We start from the raw sequence: 24521 nt of genomic DNA, 5'->3' as shown, positions 1-24521 counted from the left end.
CGTGTGTGTGTATTTATATATATATATATATATATATACATACATGGTTTTTTCTGATAAGCATATTAGACAGTAATCCCTTTTCTTTAAATTTAGTTCAAATGGAATATGTATTTAATTTGTTTAATGTTCAAACTAGCTTTATTTTTCTTAAGATAAATGTTTATCTTAAACAAATCTATAGTGTTACGCAGAAGTTGTTATGGACATTCTCGGTTAGAGGCTACACTGTTGGAAGGCTAAATGTATGCTTTATTTGGTATTGCCGAAAACGAGTGTAGTTTTTCCATATTTAATTCCTTTTATTTCAGAAACAGTTGTTTTATAGCATTTCATAAATATTACTTATTTGTTAATTAATATTTATTTCCATATTATTTATTTAATTTAATTTAATTTTTACATACTTTCTATTGATAATGATTGGCTAACAACTGAAATGGTCATCTAGTCTTTACACTATTTGTCCCAGTTCTTTGTACAGCTATGCATATAAAGTGTCTGAGACATAATTGTCACCCGTCAATATTGCTTTATTTGAAAGTAATGATGTTCACTTTATCTACGGTGAACATTTCATATTATAACAGTGAAGATGTTATTTATAAGATTGAATATTATTTGCATTATGGTTGGCTTTGTATGTTGATATTCAATTGTATGATTAGATTAGTGAAGAAAGTGAACCACTTCACTCCTCATGTACTAAGCTTGGCATGGGGTGCTTATTTTCATAAGAATGACAATGTAATTTTCAGAAGTGACTTGTAAATCATTTAAGGTTGACCACAACCATTATTTAGTATGAAATCACTGTTTGGCAATGAAATTTTGTTATATAAAAATAAGTACAAATAATTTTTTAACAATTTTGTAGGAAACATTTATTGGAATTATGACTAGGGTCTCCATTCTGATAATGATAATCGCATAAGATCGCACAGAAATTTAATTGTGCATTTGCAAAAATTTAGATTCATGTCCTTTTTTTATATAAAATAACATTTGATCTTTTTTCTACTTATCCTATGCTCATGTTACACCCTTCCCATCTTTATTTATTATCTTCCTTGTATATCTCTTTCACTGAAAGAAATAAAAATTTTACAAAAACACAAATAAATATTTTTTTATTTAATGGGCTGCCTGAAAATAATTTTGTTAAAATTAAATATTCAAAATCTAAAATTTTACATCTAGAATGACCACAAAATAAAATTACTTACATATACATAACAGGAGTTCAAAGATTAGGTATAGTAAGGTAAATAAAAAGATAAAGTTAGACCGTTGAGGATAGTTGAACCACTATTCATGTTTATTTGTTCTACCTAACTACAAAAAATTGGTCAGTTTATGTTGATGCAACGAACCTATGATAAGATCATTAATTATTTATTTTTTTTTTGCATATCACAATTTATGAGATAAATGTTTTAAAGGATGTCTATGATGAGTACTGTTTAACTTTCTTAGCTCATTCTTTTATTATAAACATGTTACAATTATAAAATATGTTACATTATAACATATAATAAAAGAATGAAGCTAAGAAAGGTAAATAGTACTCAACATAGAACCTATAGTGATCTATATATATTTTAAAAGATAATAGACATTATCTTAATAAAAATAGTAAATGATATCTATAATAATAAGAGATGATGGAAAATAAATTAATGAGAAACCTCTCATTGTTTATTTCCTCTTTCTAGCACTGAATAAAAGCGGAAAAATACACTCATACATTGGAATTAATGAACAAGATTTTCATTTCTTTTTACGTTTATTATTTTTTTTATGGTATCATTAAATTGAATTAGTATAACTGTTTAAATGAAAATCTTGTTCGTCAACTTCAATGTACATTGTTTGGCCTCATTAATAACAAACTATATACATCCAGTATTACTTTGGATACAAATTCTTAATTATTATCTGGCAGAAAAGATTTGGTTGAAGTCTAAAGAAAAAAATATATTCATACTAAAATTGTTTCAAATTTTGTTTGCTTTAATTCTTGTTTCCAGAAAAAAATTACTAAATACATCTCCATCTAGTATATCACAAAAACGAATAGTTTTCCTGTTAGATGAAGACAGAATAATTTGTATATATACTTGTAAAAAATAAATTAAAATGAAAGTTAAATATTTTATGTAAATACCCAGCTCCAATTTCAATGAAGTTTTTGCTGTATCTGTCAGGATATTATTGTGTGAGACTGAAATAGATACAAAAAAATTAAGATAGAGAGTTAATTTGTTGATTTTTTTTTTATATCTGTTCATCATGGAAAAAAAGGTATTCTGACAGACAAAATGAAATTACAGAAATATCTATAAAGAGGAATATAAAATAGATTACACTGATGCTGACTTATGCTGTTAACATAAAATTTTTATTTAGAATTATTTTTTAATATTAAAAATGTATGAAAAAAGGTTTTTGCTGTCTGATTTTTATATAAGTCCATAAATTAATCCACTTATTACGCATCAAAGTTTATGAAGTGCAACGCATACATGGAAATTTTTCATATAGTATTATATGTATTACATATGGATAGTGTATTATGACAGAAAGTCATAAGGAGCAAGAAGCCAGATCCAACAACCCATACCCACCCTGAATGTCAATCGAGCTTTTTAAACTCTGTTAGGTAGTACATACAAACCACAACCAAAACAAATTATTGATGTAAAGAATCCATTCTTCTTCTGAAAGAGAGACAGAGAGAGAAAAAAATATTGAGAGAGGGAGAAGAGTAAAGAATAGTATTTATATCCTTATTATGTGTACATTTCCCTTTTCCAAGCTGTTTACAATAAACAATTGCTTTTTTTGTAAATATTAAATACTGTAGGGAGATTTCAATAAAAATATTGTAATTCTAACAACAGTGCTGTTAAAGTTGAGTTGTTAATGCTGCAAAAGGCTGAAATTACAAGCTACTCTTAATATACCTACTCTCCACACTAAAATTTCAAGTGCTTTGATAGATTTCATTTTCGTTAATAATTGCATATTAGCTGAACTGTTGGCTGTTGGTAGGATGTCAATACATGTTCTTTTTAAAACACACAATTTGATTAAAAGTAGATATAGATTTATTACCCACCGGGTTGGTCTAGTGGTGAACGCGTCTTCCCAAATCAGCTGATTTGGAAGTCGAGAGTTCCAGCGTTCAAGTCCTAGTAAAGCCAGCTATTTTTACACGGACTTGAATACTAGATCGTGGATACCGGTGTTCTTCGGTGGTTGGGTTTCAATTAACCACATATCTCAGGTATGGTCGAACTGAGAATGTACAAGACTACACTTCATTCACACTCATACATATCATCCTCTGAAGTATTAACTAAACGGTAGTTACCGGAGGCTAAACAGGAAAAAGAAAGAAAGATATACAGTTATTAAAATGAGGAACTTTATTTGAAGTGTGATGTTTTTAAAAAGTGCAAATAAAACTAAAGAAGAATTACACCAGAATACTGATGTTAATGAAAATATTAATATTTTCTTTTAAAAAATTTCTCTATTTGGTTGCTATGTTTATATGAGTATCTTTTAGAAATAAAAAAAAAAAAAAATAACTTCATAATTAATTAATGAATGAATAAATTGTTTATTGATTACTAGTTGTAAGGTTTTCAAAAAGCTTAAAATGACAATAATTAAAATTAGAATTGACAATAATTAACAATTATTGTTAACCGGCTAACAATATTTAAAAGTTTTATCTTTTTTCTTCTAAATACTGAAAGAATATTTGGAGGTAGTTAAAAATTTGAGCAGGTGTTACAAGTTAAATGACATTGCAGTAAGTTTTACCTGTTAAATGAATATTTTTGTGAAGATTTCAGGAAAGTGAATCATCAAGATACTTTTAAAAATAAGTTAAAATTACCTGGTGTTTCATCTAAATATGTCTTAGAACATTACAGATCAACTGATTACTAATCAAGCTAACCAAAATGTTGGGCGACAATTATATGATTTTCAGATTATACTATTATTTTCCGGCTATAGCTATAATGGGAAAGTAATCGATCGGAGAAAATAATCTAAAAAAATTGGTCTTATTTAAGTTTTGCGCCTTAAGGTGACATCTAAAAAAATTTTTATTTAACCAAAACTAATAGATTTTTATAAATTGTAAATGATGTGTGAAAAAAAAATTATTTTAACGCTCGCAAACCAAAAATCACATTTTTGTCAGATTGATATTTGTGTAATGTACAAAGTAGAAAAAACAAATTTTGTTGCAAAATTTATATTTTTTTCCTGACCTTTATGTGATAAGAATATATTAAATTTTTACAAAATGTAGGAATAAGGGAAAAGAGTGTTTTGGCTGAAATAAAATTTCAAAGCTCTACTAAGTAAATTTAACAAAAAATTCTTCAAACAAAAGTTGAAGATTTTTTTATTAATATCACAAATTACCAAAGATTTTTTTCAATATTCACCCCCTCTCCAATAAATGACCATATATTTTTATTTTTTTTAGCTGGTTCTTACTTAAGAAAGGGGATTAATGGAAAATTTTTTGCACAATATTTTCTATATTAATAGTCTTCCAACCACTATAGAAATAGTTTGTTCATCCCATTCCAAGGTCGATGGTTACAAAATATATTTTTTTTACTTTAAGTTTTAAAAAAAATTGTTTAAAATTTATTTTAAATTTAGATCAGTCTTGCAAGATATCAGTCACAATAAAAATGAGAAAAATCTTAATTTTTTGATAGCCATTATTCTTTAGTATTTCTTTAAAAAAAATCATACATTTTCATCCTCTCCTAGAAAATTCCTAGAAAAACTTTGTTTATTTAGAATTAGGGCTGCATGTTTGTATTTTTTAACAATCATAAAAAATTATTTAAAAAATTCTTTATCACCACTAGAGGATTATTTTCTTTGAAAGTAATTTTACCTGAAAGCTTCCCCTCCAAAAGTAAAAAAAAAAATAAATCTTCTTTTGCAATTTAAGATTTTTAATGTTCAAAATGTATTTTTTTTAAACACAATAAAGCCTCTAGAATAAGTTAATATCTCTCCTCTGATAAGAAAGTTTCCAAAAAAAATATTTCTTTTTTTAATTTCCATGTTAATTTTAAAATTAGTTTAAGTAAATTTTTCAAAAAGTGTAAACATTTTTCTTAAAATTGAATTCTAAAATATTATTTTATTTTCATTTATTTTAAAAACTATTATTTTTTTAGCACTAAATATTATTTGATTTTTGGATTCGTAAAGATGAATAATATTAAACATAATTTACATTTTTATTTAAAATTATAAATTTTACATTACAAATTAATTTTATTATATTATTTCCATTTTAAAATTCTGTTAAATATAAGGCATAGCGGCAGGAAAGTTTTGTAATTCTTTGCCAGCATTTTTTATTTTTCTATAATATGAAATAGATTATATCAAGACTAGATATAATGAATTGAAAATTAAAGAGATATTACACTTCAAGGAACATTTTATAAATTATGAAATTAATAAATGTTAACTATTATAATTTCACCATTTTACTCTCTACTGTCTGGATATTTATGTGAATTATAGATGAACTGTTTTCTTGAGGTTTATCATAGTTAAAATAAGAATATATATAGATTATATTATAGTTTTCTTTTGTTTCTTTATGACTGATTAATTTTTGTGAATTTTTATGTCAGTGGTCACAGGTTGTACAGACGGCATTGGCAAATCCTTCACATTTGAGGTAAGTTCTAGAAAAAATATTGATAATTATTAAATATTAGAGAGAAATTAAAACAGATTTAAACTTAGCGATCATTTTTATAATACATCAATGCTTCATTTACTTTATTTTAAGAATGGAATACATTAATTTTTTGCCTTACATAATAACAGTCCATCTTATGGCAGTAATGCAATTGAAGTAACAGAGAAAAAGTGGTGTACTAATTGAAGAGTTGCTTTCTCTGAAAATAATGATGTTTATTACTCCTAGTGCCTGTGATAAAGAGAGTGAAAGTGTTTCTTTTAAGGTGAGTCTCACCTGTACTTCATAAGATTTGCATTCATAGATGCAACTACGCATCTAGCTCAATGAAGAAGACTACAAAACTACTTTATTCCTTCTCAATCATTCTACTTAAATTTAGCCAGTAATTACGTTTTATAATATATGTGTAGCTATTGAGTATAGTCAAGCCAGTAAGAAATGGTGCTTACTACGTAAACATTTTATCTTTTTTAATATCATATTTTATATCATAAATTCATGTCATGCACAATTTAAAAAAAAATTCTAAAAATATTTCATAATTAATCATTGTTAAATTTGAAGGTACGTAGTATAATGTAGTCCAGATTATTGTAGTCCACAATTCAGATTCGTAATCTAACATTGATCTAATTTTATTATATTTAGCTTTATTTTATTTTGTTTAGAATTTAGTATCCTACCATTAACAAAAGAGAGTAAAACACAGAATACTATTATTCTACCAGAGGAATGCAACTAGTTTACATCAAGTATTTGCACATCACTTTAGAGAAAATCTTAGTTGCTAAATAAACACTGAAGCTAATAATTTTTCAGTGGCAAACTGAATCATATTTATAGAAATATCACTTTTTAAAAACTGAAGTTATAATGCTTCCAGTGGATTTTGCAGCCACCAGTACTGGTGCTGTTCTTTTAACACTTTGGACAAAGATGATATTCCTGAATGTACGATTTCTCGAGTTAGGAAGAAATGTTTTTGAATATCGACAAAAAGTGTGTTAGATTTGAATTTATATCTGATCATTTTGTGTGTACATTATTTATATAATTTGTAATGTTTAAGTTAATTTTCTATATAGTTCTTAAAAATATTTCAGTAAATTTAATTTGAACAGAATAAAGGGGATTTGTTAAATTTGGAAGTGTAATAAAACTGGGTTACTGCAAATTCTGAATCCAAAATAGGATAATCAATTTTCATCACAGTAATACTTATAGTATTGCTTTGATATTGGTATTGTGCTGAGTTAATGACTATATATATATTTCTCCACCTCTCACAATCAGCACAGTTCTGATTTCTGGGTAAACTGATTTAAATGTTTTTTTTGTTTGGGGGCAAAAAACGCCTGTGTGTTATCATCGCCCGGAATTTTCTTAATAAAAAGGTAAAATACACTAAAATAATAGAATGAAATAAGGTTTAAAACTAATATAGATTATATAATAAAGAATTTATAACTAAGTTAAAAAGGTGAAATAAAACCCAAAAATAATATCACAGACTCTTTAAAATATAAAAGCTAAAATAACAGAATAAGGAAACTATATAAAACTTAACTAAATCCGATAGGGAGTGCAAAAGGGTCCTTATTCAGATAATAAAATTAAAGACATAGAACCAAAAAAATCAAAATTGAAAGCAGGAAAAAAATTGAAGGAAAAAAATGATCAAAAACTCTTTTAGCCTAAAAAATATATAAGACAATATTACATTTTTTGCAGTAACCTAGTACTACACAAAAACAGAAACATCCGGTTCAAAGTTTCAACTGATTTAAATGATCAGATACAATTTAAACCCAACTCGCTTCTTTATCACTTTTTAAAAACTTGTCTTTCTAAGTTAAGAAAAACACATTTGGAAATATCATCGAATATCAGGAGGAAAAGAGCAGTATCAGTCAGTTAACACAATAGCACCCACAACTGAAAATATTATGATATGAATTCTAAAATATTATATTAAATAAATATTGCTCAGAAAACCATACTAATATTGAAAATATAAAAATATTATATAACATTTAATTCAGTCGTTATTACACAGTTGGTAATTATACATGATTTTCACTGCTCATTGTAACGGAATATCATAACAATACATTAATTAATCATATAATATTCCTTACATTATAATATGAATTTAAATGAAATACAGAAATAACGTATTTTTTCTATTACAAGACTGGGAATCGTGTTTTTCAAATATTTAAAGGAGGAAAATATGAAGAATATCATAGTTTTTTCACAATAGGTAAAAAAAAGTTTGAAGTTGATTCTGAAAACATTTTTTAAATGAAATTCTCAAGTATTTTTTTCTTTCATATTTACTGCATTTGCTTATTCTTAAATATAAGGAAGTTTATATACACCAATCCTCTAAAATATATCTCTCACTTTCTGTTTAATTTGAAACGTAGAACAGATTGAACTACTTGTTTTTTTGTTTTTTTTTGGAAGTGGGAGGTTGCAAAGTTTAAATGTCATCATCACTTGAATAGAAAATTTCATTCAATTTTTTTTGCTAACAAGTTTAAGAAATAAACATTCTTGAACTTCCGGTGTAGATTCATTGTCGATTGAAATATTGTGATGTTTGGTCAAGTTTTCGATGTGAATCTTTCAATTTCTACTTTAAAGTGTTTCTGTTCACTGTAATTCTGAATTAGATTATTGCTTATATGTAAATTTAAAAAAAATATTATATTAAATCTAATTTAGTCTATTTTATAAGAAAATGTGTAAGGAATTGTTCTATTATTAACTAATCAAATTATTTTCTTTTCTAGCTGGCAGAAATTGGAATGGATTTAATATTGATAAGCAGAACAAAGAAAAAACTTGATGATCTTGCCATACAATTAAGTATGTAATTTTTAACAAAACTGAGTTTTAAAAAATATTTTAACAAAAACTGAATTTTTTAAATATAATGTTACAGTTAAAATAATTTTTTTGAATTTTTTTTATGAACTCTAATACTGGTATAGAGAAGAAACGAATAACATTTCAATAAACATTCACTTCATCAATAAGTCACAAAAAAATCAAAACATTTTTCATTGACTAATAATTTATACCTAAATAATGAAAGTATCTTAATTTGTACATAAAAAGAAAACAAATAGCTAAACAAAATGATTACAACAAATTTATAACTACTAATTGGCAAATACAAACTTAAAAAATACAATTGGGCAAGCAAAGAATAAAAAGCAAAAGAGATTTAAGAAATTAAAGCAATAGTAATCTTAGTAAGAAAAAGATACAATAAAAAACTTTATGTTAATGCTTATTAACTTAACCATGTTTTTAAATATTTGAGAAAAATTAAATGAATGTATGATTTGTATGTGAATGTAAATACAATACACATGTGTGCACATACACACAATGATAAATAAAAATAAATTGTTATTTAATTATTTCCTTAAAAGCATAATTTTATTTTTTAATAGTTTATTTTGGCTTTTTTATTTAGTTGTTTTAATAGGTATGTTGTGTGTGCGCGCGCGCGCGCGTGTGTGTGTGTGATGTAAATAATATGTGACCACAATAAAAAAATTCATTCTTTGATATAAAATATTAAGGTAAAAATGTTTAAATTTTAATAAAAGATTTTCCTTTCTTTTTTATGAAAAGTCGATTAAAAAAATTAATTAAAATTTACAATTGTAGTAATAAATAGATGTTTGCTATCTTAGTCAGCTAAGTTAAATGAAATTATTCTGCAATTACTAAAACTACCTATTTGTAAATATTGTGTATCATTTTGGCACTATATTTAAATATATTTTTAAATATAAATTATTAACACTTGAATTGAATTTAATAAAATATATAAGAACTTAAATGTTTGTAATAAAAGAAACATAAATTAATTAATGTCAATTTAAAATAGAAATAAATTAATAAATTCACACCATTTAAAGAGAAAAAAATGTTTATGTTTTTTTACAATAGAGCGAATCAATTATACTTTATTTTTAATGTTTAAAATTTACAATTAATATTACTTTAATGAAATGGATTTTATGGTCATCAGTACAGTTAAGCCCAAAAAATTTCTGAAGTTCACGATGGCAGTAATATCGTACATTCATCCAGAAGTTCCTAGAAGTGAATACCAATCAGGCTTGGCATGTTTAATATGCTTATACAAAACTATTTCCACAACAGATTCCCATATATGTAGTCATTTATTCTTAGAAAAAAAATATACATGCAACTATGTACATATATATTATATATATATATAAAGAATAAAGATTAAATAAAAATTGTTACATTTTATTTCTTACTTAATTTACTTATGATGGCCATGTAGCCTTTAGATCTGTAAATCCTGTATACTGCCTCTCATTTATCCTTATCTGTTGTAAAATGCACCCTTTGCTTCAAATTTTCCAGCAATCTCAGACTTGATATTCTAGAAAGTATTTTTCACTAGGAACTGCCTTCAACATGATACCATGTCACTTTACAAATATAAAAAATGAACTATACAAATGAACATAACAGATCTCTAAATGTCTACTCTGAAAAAAGCTTTTAATGATTGTTTTTATGTCAGTTCACCTTTCTATGGCTAACTCCCATTTATTGATAAAAACAATCTATTTTATCAGTTTCTATTTACAGATAGAATTATTACAGTTTTTATTTCCAATTTATTTAGTTTTTATTTCTGACAATACTAAAAGAATCCATGAACAGATAAAGAAAATTTTCTTTTTAAAAAATATCACTATAAAAACCAAGACTGATGGTGAACTAAGGATTGAAAGGTGCTTCCATTTGGTGAGTTCTTTTCAATTAATAACTGCTGTATATGTTGTTTTACTCATTAATAATTGTTAGTAAAATACAGTAGATGCTATATTATTTTAAATATAAAATCTCTACTGTAGGTGTTATTATTTACACTTAAAATTAAATTCATGTAATTAAAATTTATCTAATCCAATTTTTTCTTTCCAATTGCTATAAAAGAAAGGTTCTGTCTTTGACAATCAAGTATGTATGTCTGTAATATTTTCATTCTAATAACATAAGATGTTATAACTGTTCGTTCCACTGTTATTCTAAAATGGCACAACTAATTTCTATAAACTCAGTCTTGTCAATGACACTGGATGCATGCCAATCTGAAAAGTAAAATTGTGAAGTGTGTATGATATTTTGTCCAAATAAAAATTGAATAACCTATACACTATGTTATTGTGATGAACAAAATTGTTTTTATGTTAAGCTATTAAGAAAATGACAATTATTAGATATTTATTTTACCATTTTTGAGAAAAATATTGAAGTTATAATTGGCTGATTTATTGTATAGCACATGTACATGGCATCACAATGTATATTAAGATTTAGTTCCTTACTTTTCCCAACTGAGTTTTTTTGGCTTAAATTTCACAAATTTTTTTACAACTTTGATTACTTCAAGTGACTGTTTGTTAAAAAAATTGTCTTTGGCTATAGCTTTTTGTTCTGGCTACATGATATCCGATTTTCCAGGATGCTACATCCTATATGTTTTATTTGTTGACTGTCGGGATATTAAGTGTACTATCTTAACCCGACCTTAAAAGCTGTTTTTTTTTAGGATGGTGATATGTAATCTAAATCTTCCCTGATAAATTCTTTGCCTGTTGACAGAATAATGAAAATTCTGTTTTTTTCTCATGAACAATTTTGTAGAGTTTTGCAGTAAATTAAATATAGACTGGGTGATGTTGCATTTTATTTAATATATAAATATGTGTTAGAGATGCTATGTCGGTCATGAGCACAATGACAAATCACACCCATCCTTCAAGATAGCCTCTCCACTGTTATATGTCCTCTTGCTATTCACTTCACTTGAAATGTCTTTTTCCTTCATGTTTGTTTTAATATCAAAGGGGTTTGTTTCAACCGTAAGTTAAAGTAGATTTGTTCATGATAACATGGTGATTATACTTGGAAGTTAATGTGTTTCTTCATTTAGGATGAACAACCATGAGTTTATTGTTGTCTGTTAAGTACAAATAAATAGTCTTAATAGAATTGGAAATAATTATATAACTTTGTCAAAAAACTAAAAACCAGATATCCATAAATGTAGATAAATAGATTTTATGTATGTACTTATACAGGCAAAAATTAAAAATACCAACTGATTTATACAAATGGAAGTAAAACAAACCAAGATCGGTACTAAAATACCAAAAAAATATTCATTAAAAAAAAAAAAGTTAAATGAACAAAAGAAATAACTCATAAAATATATTTTTAAATAAAACCATTTGGCAAGCTACTGCTTTATTTGTAGGGATTGATGGCTCAGATAGAGGCCTGGTTCAAAGAGTTTTCTTACCTGGGAATTACACTTAAAGTGTAAATAGTGAAAGTGTGAATAGTGATGCTTGTAGCGTAAAATTTTCAATCCATTTTATTTTTTTTATCTTACATTTACCAGTTTTTAAACTTATTAATAATAAAATATAAATTATACACAAATCTAAAAAAAAAAAATATTTTATATCTCATATATTTATGTTTTTGCCAGTAAAGGTAAGTTTGAGTGCTAGCAACAAGTAACAGATAAGAAATCAGAAGCAAAATGTGTGAAGTGATCAATTTTCATTTCAATGATTAATGTTTTGAGGTGGGTTTAGTTGTTTAAACTGAAAAAGATATTTGAGAAAAATATTCCAAATGGATTAAAGAAAAAACATTTCTGGATATAATCCATTTATTTATTATCGATTATTACTTATTTATTAAGGATTACATTTATCATTGATTTAGCTATTTCTATTAGCAAGAAAATGATTTATACCAAAATTTATTAATTTTTTACAAGTGCAGAGGGATTGTATTCTGCATACTGTTAAATTTGTTTAAGAATCAGCATAATAAAAACAGTAAAAAACAGTAACAACTTTTATAGGGAAGTAAGAGGTGATAAAAAGGTTTCATATATATATATATTTTAACCCTTTCGACCTCAAGCCTATTTTGTAAGTACTAGTTAAAAGTCTCAACCACGTTTTTCAGAAAAAGTAGATGTTTGGTAGAAATGCCACAGAAATAAAAATATACACGATAAAATTATGAAAAAAATTGTAATTACTCAGTAAACTATGTAGATTGTGGTGCTGAGATCCAAAATGGTGTTATACCCTTGATTAATTATTTAAAAAATACAATTCAACTTTTTTTCATTAAAAAAAAAAAAATACTGAATTTGTTCTTTATTTGAAAAACATCCTTGCTATTTATATCTAATCTATCACTGTTTCTAAAAACTAAACTTATTTCTGAACAAAATTAAAAAAAATTCACTTAAAAATTCATATTATTTACAGTTATTGACATTTTTGTGTTACCATTTTTTGTATCATTTATGCTTTGAAATTTCAAAATAATTCTAAAATGGTGCGCTGATAACATTTTACCAAACCACGGGGTTGCCTGTGATGATACTGTACAATGCAAGCTATAAAATGCTATAAAGCTTTCATTTCAGAAATGGTAATATTTTTCCATTTTCGGTGTGGTTCAGACAGCCTATTTCTATTTGCATTTAAATATTTATCGCCTGATCTATTGGTTTCTTTTACCATCAGTTCAAATAAATTAAGTGTAAATAATAAATAAAAATAAATTACAGGTGTGGAACCTGGATTAGGCATATGTTTTGGGCCGGGGAGTTCCAAAAATTGATGTGGAAGAGGGACATTATCTTCCGGTTCAATGATGTTTCTGTATGCCTCATCTTCTGAATCTCCATTACTATCGCTTGTGATTAATTCATCATCTTCTTCAGCCCCACTGTCACTAGATAATTCGAAATCGCTATCAGTATCATCAACAAAAAAGTTATTAATTTCTGCATCGGTAAGACATCTACAACGCCCGGACATTGTAGAAAAAAAAACACCGAACTAACGAATAAATCTGAATATTTTACGGATCACGGTAACTAAAACTACAACTAACACTATAACTGAAACTAATTTCATAAAATAATACTATAATACCTGTAAAAAATCCCTTATAAACGGACGGAGTAACCAAAACATAACCATGAATGGACGGAACAAACTTCTGTTTACATCAGAGATTACCGGAATTTTTAAATCGATTATTCTTTAAAATGCGTATCGTAAAATGAAAACAACCTACACTATCGATATCTACGAATTGTAAGCTTTAAGAAAAGATAATATATATATATATATATATATATGAGTGATCTAGCAGTAACGTAAAGAAATATATGAACATAAAAACTACATACCGATATATCGTACGGGTGAGACCTTTAGCACAAGCACTCATGTACGATATATCGTTACCTTGAAGCTCTAAGGGTTAAAGCCTATTGATTGATATAAACCACCTAGATGAGAATATAGTAATACTAGATCGTGGATACCGGTGTTCTTTGGTGGTTGAGTTTCAATTAACCACACATCTCAGGAATGGTCGAACTGAGAATGTACAAGACTACACTTCATTTACACTCATACATATCATCCTCATTCATCCTCTGAAGAATTATCTAAACGGTAGTTACCGGAGGCTAAACAGGAAAAAGAAAGATGAGAATATTGTAATGAGACATATCTTTCCTTAATTTTACCATCAAAACTCTTTCCCTGGAGTACTTTCCATGATCTTAGATGAATTACTTAGTAAACTATAGGATAATAATTTTCATGAATTTTTTGATTTTCAAATTTAAATAATGGTATTACATTGGAAATTTAAAAATTAATTAGTAAGTAACCAATTTCCAATCATTTATTCATTCATTGTTATTATTATTAGCAATAAAAGAATATGAAAGAGGTTATATTTTTTAAACAAATATTATTTCTTTTATTAATACCAGGAGATGAGTTATTTTTATAAAGCATTAATTATTTCATTTTAATTAATCAGGTGATTGAAAAAAGAAATTGCAAGACTCATATTTGAGTTGATAAAATTTGAAAATATGAGTTGTTTAAATTATCATTTTAATAGTTTTTCTACAGATATTTTCCCTACTTTTGAAAAATGCTTATTTAGAGAATTTGTGGTCAATATCTGGAAAGTACTTCTGATATTTTATATCTAGAATTTATTCTAAACAGTCCCATGTTATTTAATCATTTCCTTTACAAAGCGAGATTTTACTTTTTTAATATTTTAATTTAGCTACTTTAATTAGTTTATTTAATAGGTTTCAATATTTTAAACATCTGATCTTTAATACTTTACTAAAAGGTTGACTACTAAGAATTTTGTACATTGTCTTACTAATGATTTAGTAAGACTTCTTATTATGACTTAGAATTATGATTATTTTAGTAGGACTTATGAATTTCTTTAACTGTTTATGTATATTTGTTATTGAAATTTGATCAGTAGAAGATTTTATGTGGTTCATTAATTTATTTCAGAAAACTGTGATTGTAATCTTCCCATCAAGATTGATTTTGTTTTTCCAATTTTCATTTTTAAAATTTTCTATTTGTTTATTATAGTTACATTTTAACAACATTTGATTTTATTTAGTACTGCTTCCATTTGTATTAAAAACTGGTCTATATTTCTTATATAACAATTAATAAATAATTATTCTTTAAACAAAGAAAAACATGATAAAAATAAGAATAACAGTCTTATATTTTTTTTTCAGGTGAAAAATACAATATCAAAACCAAAGTTGTTGAGGCTGATTTTACAAATACTGATAAAGTAATGCCATACATAAAAGAGGAATTGGACGGGCTGGATATCGGAGTACTTTTTAATAATGTCGGTCTAAGTACAGGTGTTGCACCATTTTTGTATTGTAACAAAAATGAAACAGAAGATATGATAGAAGTAAATTTAAAACCAATGATTAAGATGTGTTCAGTTGTAATGCCAAATATGATTAAAAAGAAATGTGGTGTAGTAATAAATATGTCTTCATTATCTGCAGTGCTTCCAACTCCTGGTGTTTCATGTTATGGAGCAACAAAAGTAATTTTGATGATAATTTCTGCACGTGTTTTATCCACTGAGTTGTGTCATAAAATTTAATTTAAGTGTTACTTTAATTGTATGGTCTTCTCTAACAACACTCTTTTAATTTTTGAATGAATGAATTATTTTCTTCCAGTAGTACAGTAATTACAAACAACGAATAGTTAATAAATATAAATGAAAGAACAAATTAATGCATGTAAAAAGTACTGAACTCTCAAGCCTAATGAAGGTGTTTAGAAACAAAATAAACTGACTATATATATATATATATATATATATATATATATAAAACTGTCTATATATACAATAAATCTTAACTCTTATAATCTAAGAACAAAATAAAAGGTACACAAAAAAATAACATTTTATTAATTTTATTTTAACATGAACTTTAAATTTTTTGCAAATTCAACTTCTGTTTTTCTATTTAGAGGAACTAATAAAATAATATGTAACTTTTATAAGGTAATAGAGGTATAGGTATTTTGAACTTCAGTTAATACAGCTTATCATTATCTTATATTTTATATGTTCTAGACTAAAAGGAGTTGACAATGGACCCAACAACTCTGGGATTAATTTGAGATTTCATTCTGTACTAGAATTTCAACAATATTGATCTAAAAATAATAATTGTTTAAATTATCTAAAAATGAGCATTGCTTTAGGAATGAGAAAAATTGAGTAACTGTTAATTTTAAAAGATTGTGATTCATGTAAAGAATATGTTTTATATTTTATGAAACAAACATAAGAAATTCCATGACATTTTTATTGAACATTTCTATGTCTGCAACCATCAAGAAATTCCCAGAAAGCTTCTTGTTCAAACCTCATTTAAATTGGACCAATACAGATTGAATTTCATCTTAATTCCTTTCAAGTGTAGTAGGGAGCTCCTTACCCTGCCAGATTGCACACACATATTAAACCACACATATGCAAAAAATCATGTAACTATCCGTGGTCAAAAACATATTACACCTCTAATTAATTACAGATTAAAATGCAAGTATTCTACTTATTACTATATAATTATATAAATTATTACATAAATAATTACTAAATAAATTACTTCTGTGGCATCCCGACCAAGTCCTGGCTGATGACTGTGAGATGTAATCAATTAGAGGATCTAAAGACGACCTCCAGTAAAGCCCTTCAGGGCTTGTAATGGAGGGGGTGGTGTGGTGACTGATAACATTACAAGGTCTTCCCCCTACGGGGTTGGGATGGTTATAAAATACTACATATTGAAGTACAATTCATATAAAAAAACTACCAAACAAATGTTAAACCTAAACATAAAATAGCTGCTTTAACATGTTGACCGTGGTGTTTTTTTTGGTGTAATTTTTATACATTATAAGTCATCCATTGACAGTATTTGCATTTTCATTGGCAAATAGCCAGCCAAACTTGTAAGTTTTCACCTCTTCTAATGACATTAGAAGATGCATATTCAGCCACTGATATTGCGTGTTGTTTAATGCAATAAATGTGTCTGAATTGAGAGGTTAGGTTGAGATCTGTAAGAGTACAGACGTGTTGTTTTTGCTATGTCTTTGGATGCCCACTATGTCTTTGTTTTACGTTTTTGGTTGTTCTTTTTGTTGTTATTCGTTGTTTCGTTTGTTGTTTTGTGATATTTCGTTTAGTTATTTTACATTCTTGTGTTTTTTGTTTTTGTTAACTTTGTGTTAGTATGGTACTGGTAAGTTTTCTTTATGAACTAAGTGATTACCTGTATTGTTTGGTTGGTCTGTAATTTCTTATTAACTATCATTTTGGAGTTATGTGCCGTTTTGTGGTTTTTATTTAGTGATTTTTTTTTGGTGATATTAAACTTTATTTTGTTTCTTTGGTCTAGGGTAACTAAGGCCTAGGTGGTTATATTATTTTTTCGGTTTATTTACGTTTGAGTTAGGGAGTTACTTAACTCGATCTTTACGTGTTTGTATAGACTTAAGAAAAATTTTAATCTTTTTCTATGAGCTGTTTCAAGCAGGGAAATTTTGAGAATTAAATTCCCTCTTCCAGTGTTGTTTTATTTATGTTTTGAACTTGAGATTTTCTTTATACTTGAAGACTTCTCTTTTTTTTTGTGTTTTCCGGCTATTTTTGTTTATCGGACACTTGGCTGATTTAATTTGGCTAATGAATTAATTTGAATCATTGACTGATTTAAATTAATTAACTGATTTCATTTATTTATATTTTGTTTTTTTTGCTGAACTATGGCTGAACAAGATCAGCTTGGAGATATCTCCCTTCTCTGAGTGAGGTTTTTACTCTGGTTGAGAGTGAAGATCTGGTAGGAGGAGGCCTTCATGGGTTATCATTCATGAGGATGAGTCAGAGAGTTGTGAAAGTGACAGTCTTGTGGAACTGGTGGTCTAGGAGATCAGGTGTGCGAAGCGGTGGCGGTCCCGCCTCTGCTCGCGCATAAATTACTGAAGGATGGCCATGTCCACATTGGGTGGGTGTCTTTCTGGGTTTCAAGGAGGTCAGTTGAGGAGCGTTGCTATGCATATATGTTGGAGGAGTGGGCACCGGGCTGGGTCCTGTAGCGGTCCCTATAGGCGAGGGCATTGTTTCAACTGTGAGATCGCGCGACATATATGTAAGGATTGGCCAATAAAGGCCAAATGTTTAACTTTAAGATTTTATTTTAAAATCTGGTTTGATTTGTCATTACAGAAGTTTATAATTTAAAAATAATTCTCATTGCTGACCAACATGGACAAAAATATAGTGACCATAAAATATAATATAAAAGAAATACAAAATACTTGAATTTTGCTATCAATGGCATATACAGCATTAAATCATGTAAAATGCTTTTTAAATTAATTGTACATGATTTATTTTCAGGCAAATGCTATAAAAACTTTATCTGAGTCTGAGCATGTGTTTAATTCTTTAACAAATTTTACAATATGTGTGTGTATTTAATTAAATGGTTCTAGTATCTGTTTTTCAAATTTGTGGGCATTTTTTTCAGTTTTGTTAATCTGTGTTACTATTTGACTTATTATTTATTTTTTCCTGAAATTTATATTCTGCTGTATCTTTGAAATCAACAAAGTATTTTGTGTGCAGTTCATCCTTATGAAAGAGAATATTGTGCAGCACACGCAACATTTTGTATATGTTAATAATTTTCTATTTATGACTTGGAGGAAGAATTGTGAATGATTATGTCAGTTTTTGATGGTTATCTTTAAATTTTTTATGTGTTTAAACCCAGGTTTGATAATTTGTGAACTTTGGAATAGAGTTAATATAGTAACCAAGATTTTTTGGTATCTGAATCAGGAATTGTTTATAATAATTATTTCGGTTAAAATAATTGATTGATGTAGCTAAGTAGTTGACATAAAACTCATATAAAAAGACATTTAACTTGAAAAATATATTATTTCAATAATAACGGTATTAAAAAAGCTGCAAAAATATAATAGTTTCCTAAAAAGTAATACGAAATAAGCTAAGTTGAAGAACCTAGATGAAGAACTAGTCGAAGAACCAATTTCTTCCCAAAAGTGGTTCAAATTTTTGAATCTGTAAATAGCTTAAGTGGCTGGCCTCATTTTAAAATTAAATTTCATAATTAATACTTTTAGAAGCTTCTAAGTGTACCTTTGTCAATGCATTGAATGTAAATTATTCACAGTTGTTTATTTGCATATTGTAATTTTAAATGTTCATAGAAATCAAGGACAGTTTTAATATGAAACTTATGAAGAGTTTGTTTTATTTGCTTTATCAATTGTTTACTAGAAAATATTAAAAAAACAGATAATGGAAAATAAAAAATGTTTCAGAAAGAAACATAAGCATAATAGTACAATGAGTTTTGTAATTGCTGCAGGACTTAAGCTTATATCCAGACTATAATTTTATTAATTTTTTGAACTACAAACATACAGTATTTTCTAAAATGTTTAATACAATAATATTTTTTCTATGCAGGCATTTATATTAAAATTTAGTCAAGACTTAAATAGGGAATATAGAAAATATGGAATTACTGTCCATTGTTTAACAAGCAGTTTTGTCTCAACAAAAATGACAACATCCTCTACTGTACCTTGGTTGCTTCCATCTGCTGATGAATACGTTAAAAGTGCAATTAAAACAATCGGTATATCTGATGTCACAACTGGTTATATTTCACATGATATTTTTGTAAGTATACATTTTAAATAACTATAATTTTATCTGACCATCTTACTTACAGTCTGAATTTTTATTTTATAAACAACTAACATAGTAAAAATTATTAGTAGACGTTGCAGAGGTTATTTAATATTTTAACCTCAATTTAATATTTAACTTTAAATAGAGTAGCATTATTTTGCGAAAAAGAAATAAATAAAAGTTGTTATTTTGCATTAAAATAATAATCCTTGTGCTTCTTATTTGGAAAGCAGTGGTTTTAATTATAGGTGCAGAAAAACTATTTTTCATGAAACAAAATTGATAAACATTTAAATTGTAATGAAAGACATTTCAAAAACCTAATTATCTTGCTAATAATATTATCATAACAAACTGTTAATAAAAAATGATACTTTTTATTTTTAGGAGGTTTATAGCAGATTACAATTAGAATTCGCAAAATCATTTTATATCTGGCAAAATGGTTTTCTGCTTGGATATTTGGCAAAATTATACGGTGTACAATCAACAGCTACAAGAGTTGTGAAAAATAAAGATGAATTAAAATCCTAATAAAAACTTCTGTATAAGTAGATGTACATAACATATAAAAATAAATAAATATATAAATAACTTATAACTAAGTTAATTGTTTACATTGTTTTTGATTGTCTCTTTAATAAATTTTATGTATATTCATAATTTAAGATAATTTTTTTCTGTACTAATGTGGTAACTAAATATATAAAAGAGCTATAAATGGGACTCATAATCCTGATCATTTAACTATTATTGTGGTTAGTATCTTGGTTTGTTACTATCATCATTTGTAATCATTTTATTTTGTTTGTTCTTAAAATAAACTTGAAAGAAATATTTTTGCCATGATGACTGCCAACATGATTATCGTCAATCAGTTTTTAAGTCATCCAATCAGACTATATGTCTGTAGAAGAAGATTTATTTTATATTTCTTTAAATTCAATATACATTTTTATTAAATGAAGAAAATTAAATCAAATAATTTTTAAAAATATATAGATTATTAAGTCTATCAAAGAAAGTATGAAGCAATTATTTAAATTACAAGTTTAACAGGTAAAATCCAGATATTCTGATTATTACCCTTCTAATTATAAGATAATGAATTTGCATTAACTTTTCATTAATATTGCTTAAACTTGCAATTAAATAATATATCACTTCAAAAACGTTTTATCTAATTTATTAAATTTTATTTTTTTTTAATAAAAAATACTTTCTCCAGCTGTTCATAACTTGTCCTTGTTAATATTTCAATAATTAATAGAATTTTTAACTTTCATATCTAGAATTATCTTTAGCTGTATAAATGAAGTTGTCTTTGTCTTTAATAAACTTTATTGTCGACATATTTTCACAAAGTAAAAAGTCTGTAATATGTTAGTGTACATGTGTGTGTGTGTGTGGGTATGTGTTGGCGCATGCACAAGATTATGTGTTATAACAATTTATATGTTTTACTACATATTCCTGAGCAATTAAAATGATCCTGATTAAAATGATATATATATATATATATATATATATATATATATATATATATGAAATATTATTTCAATATACTCATATTTAAAAAAAGATTTGGTATTATAAATATATTTCCAACATTAAAATAATTATTATCATTAATAATACGGTTTACTTTATTTTTATATAATTTTTAAATGTGTATTTTTGTTAGTTATCATGTTGAAAAATCTTTTCTTTTTTTTCGATTAATGTATTAAAAAAATTTATTTTTTTATTGATGTAGTTGTGTTATAAATATTATTAATTTCTTTGTTAAATTCTTTGTTTATTAATTAAAAATATTCTTAAGTAACATGAATTTGATGCCAGAATGGTTTTTTCTGTGCGACAGAAAATTTTGTTTTAAGGATTATTTCATTTGAAAAGTGTTTCCTTTTATGACATCACATTTTTATGATCACTGAATAAAAATAATTAACAGCTGGTTTATTTTTATTTTCTTAAGTAAATTTTAAGTTTGTATTAATACAGCCATGTAATAAATTAAGCAATAATCTTATTCATTATTTTACTTTATATCTGCATACTATAATTTAGAGATATGAAGGAATCATTAACATTTCATTTAATTAAAATATATATATATATTATTTTAAATTTATACCATTATTAAATGTACTCCTATATATATTTCATTTATGATTCTTGAAATATAATTAGCCATAGTTAAACTATTTACTTATAAATTCTACTATTATTTGAAAAAGAATGTTTTATTACAGTATTTAAAATTGAATTAATCTCTTGGATAACACTAAAAAATTCATGCTTAACCGAATTAAAATTAATTCTTATGGCTAAAAAAGAGGTAATTTTTTTTATGTTAACAGCAAATTCTTTTGGTATTTTTCTAACAGTTATTTTAAATATGTTAGAATTAACAATGGAATATGATTTTTCAAGCACCTAGACCATAAAATTTATTTAATTTGAGCAAAACGAATATGTGAAAAATATAAATATAAGATGATTACAATGGAAAAGTTGTAACTGAATATACAAAAAGAGCTTTTATTCCTCTTCCCTGGGCCGGACCCTCAATTAAGTTTATCTCAGCGCAGGGGAGTGTCCAATAAACGGCCTCCCCATCTACAGACTTTACATCTGGCATGACAGATGTAAAGTCTTCTATTTATGCTTGACTCAACCTATGATGCAGGGAGCCAGGCTCAGCTGTGCTAAACCTAGACCCTACTCCAGAAGCCGGGTCTCGGTCCTAATTCTGTCTTGCTTCAAGTCGGGAACTCCCAGAAGGAAGTTTCCCACCGGGACTATGGTTTTGAAATGCCTTTGCCTCAAATGAAGATTGCTCAGAGAGAATACTCCCCAGTGGGACTATGATCTTAACTATCCCCTAAAGACGTCGGGTCCTGGTGGTATTCGAGCTTCCTACTCGGAGTCCCCAGCTGTTCTTTGGAACTGACATACCAAGGTATGCCGGACCTCGCAGCTTGGGCTGACCAACGTCACTGTATAAAAATCTCTCCTTCGCTCCACAGTATTTTTTGCCGTAGGACAGACTCCTAGTAACTGCTGAACGCACTCCTACTAGGTGTAGTAGTAGCTGTGTATGACAGGAGAGTCGCTGGTGACAGGTTAGCGATCCCGGCATGAGGCCTCTGTTCTTCCCATTCAGGGCACTTGAACAGCGTATGTTCGACGGAGTCGCGTTCTGCACAGTACATGCAAGTTGGGGACCCGCGCCTGCCTCTACGTTGGAGATAACCACCAAAGTTACTACGCCTCGTAAACATCTGTGTGGTATAGAAATTAAGGTCACCACACTTTCTCGAGCACCATACTCGCAGGTCCGGTGCCAAGACCCTCGCCCAGAGAGCCTTTCTACTGAGCTGCCGCCGTTCATGCCAGGCATAAATCATATCACGTGCCAAAGTTGCGACGTCCTGGCATATTTTTTGTCCTCTCCTTGAGAAGCTCAATATGGGGAACGCCTGTTAGCACACAGGCAGCATCATAGGAGATTGTTCGTTATGCTGAAATGATCCCAAGCAACGATCAACGATGTAGGCTTCAAAGCCTAGCCAAATTTATGGTAATTTGTAGAGTGGTTCACCAGACCGGGGCAGCATACAGCACGACAGACGTTATGGTTAACATAATGATCCTCCTTTTAGATGCACGAGGCGCCACTTCAGAGGAGAGAAGGCGCTTCAGGGCTGAAAGTGTTCTTTCCGCCCGCTCACAAATTGCAAGTACATGGTCACTGAATCGGCATACTGGAATTGAATGTCTCCAATGCGCAGGTCTATCTGACCAACCAGTCTCCTACCAGCTATAATGATATATTCGCTTTTCTGTGGAGACAATTGTAGACCGTGATCCGTCAGCCAACCAGTAATTTGAGAGAGGGCCAAATTGCCTAGAACCTGGAATTCTTGTTCAGAGCTGCCACCAACTAAGATCACCAAATCATCAGCGTATGCCATAGCGTCCGTCTGCTCCGTCTCTGTTCAAAAGCAGTGGGGCCCAACACACCCGTTCGCCACACGGGAATAATCTAGTCACGTCTGATCTAGCGCGTTCGTCCGTCAAATCCGGTAGGCGTTTTATTACCAGTTATGCCATAACTGCCTACCAGTTCATTACCATTACTGTCTAGCCGTTTCGTTACCAGTTGATATGCCTGACCCCAAGGGTTTTAATCTAGGACAGCACAGAGATCCAACCATTTCTGCCTCTTCGTTTCCTTGATCTCATTGTTGAGGGCCCTCCTGCTCTCTCGGTAACGCTGAGCTGTATGGTCATAAGCATCTCCATCGTGTCGTTTGAGCCGTTTCATTTATTATTTTAATAATGACCAATTCAAAATCTAATAATGAATTTTTAGAAAATTATATCCAATTTATAAATATTCAATTTATTGGGAAGATTAATATGTTACGATTAGGTTAATGGTGGTGTTAATGTTAAAAAAAAAAAAAAACTTAAAAAGTTTGAATGAAAATAGCCTGTGATCATGATCTGTTCTGCA

General features: G+C 27.7%; 1 protein-coding gene across 1 annotated transcript in view; it reads left to right on the top strand.

The window, feature by feature from the left end:
- Nucleotides 1-21506, top strand: part of LOC142326607 (very-long-chain 3-oxoacyl-CoA reductase-like) — a 44279-nt gene extending 22773 nt beyond the window's left edge. The window contains exons 2-6 of the mRNA XM_075369196.1: nt 5697-5743; nt 8569-8644; nt 15459-15787; nt 19769-19984; nt 20384-21506. Coding sequence (XP_075225311.1) covers nt 5697-5743; nt 8569-8644; nt 15459-15787; nt 19769-19984; nt 20384-20530 — 815 coding nt within the window. The 3' untranslated portion in view covers nt 20531-21506. The remainder of the gene's footprint in view (nt 1-5696; nt 5744-8568; nt 8645-15458; nt 15788-19768; nt 19985-20383) is intronic.
- The last annotated feature ends 3015 nt before the right edge of the window (nt 21507-24521 follow it).

This window comes from Lycorma delicatula, chromosome 6 (genome assembly GCF_047948215.1).
Source record: "Lycorma delicatula isolate Av1 chromosome 6, ASM4794821v1, whole genome shotgun sequence".
Taxonomy (NCBI): domain Eukaryota; kingdom Metazoa; phylum Arthropoda; class Insecta; order Hemiptera; family Fulgoridae; genus Lycorma; species Lycorma delicatula.
Note: the sequence above shows the minus strand (reverse complement) of the source record. Positions and strands in the feature narration are given on the sequence as shown.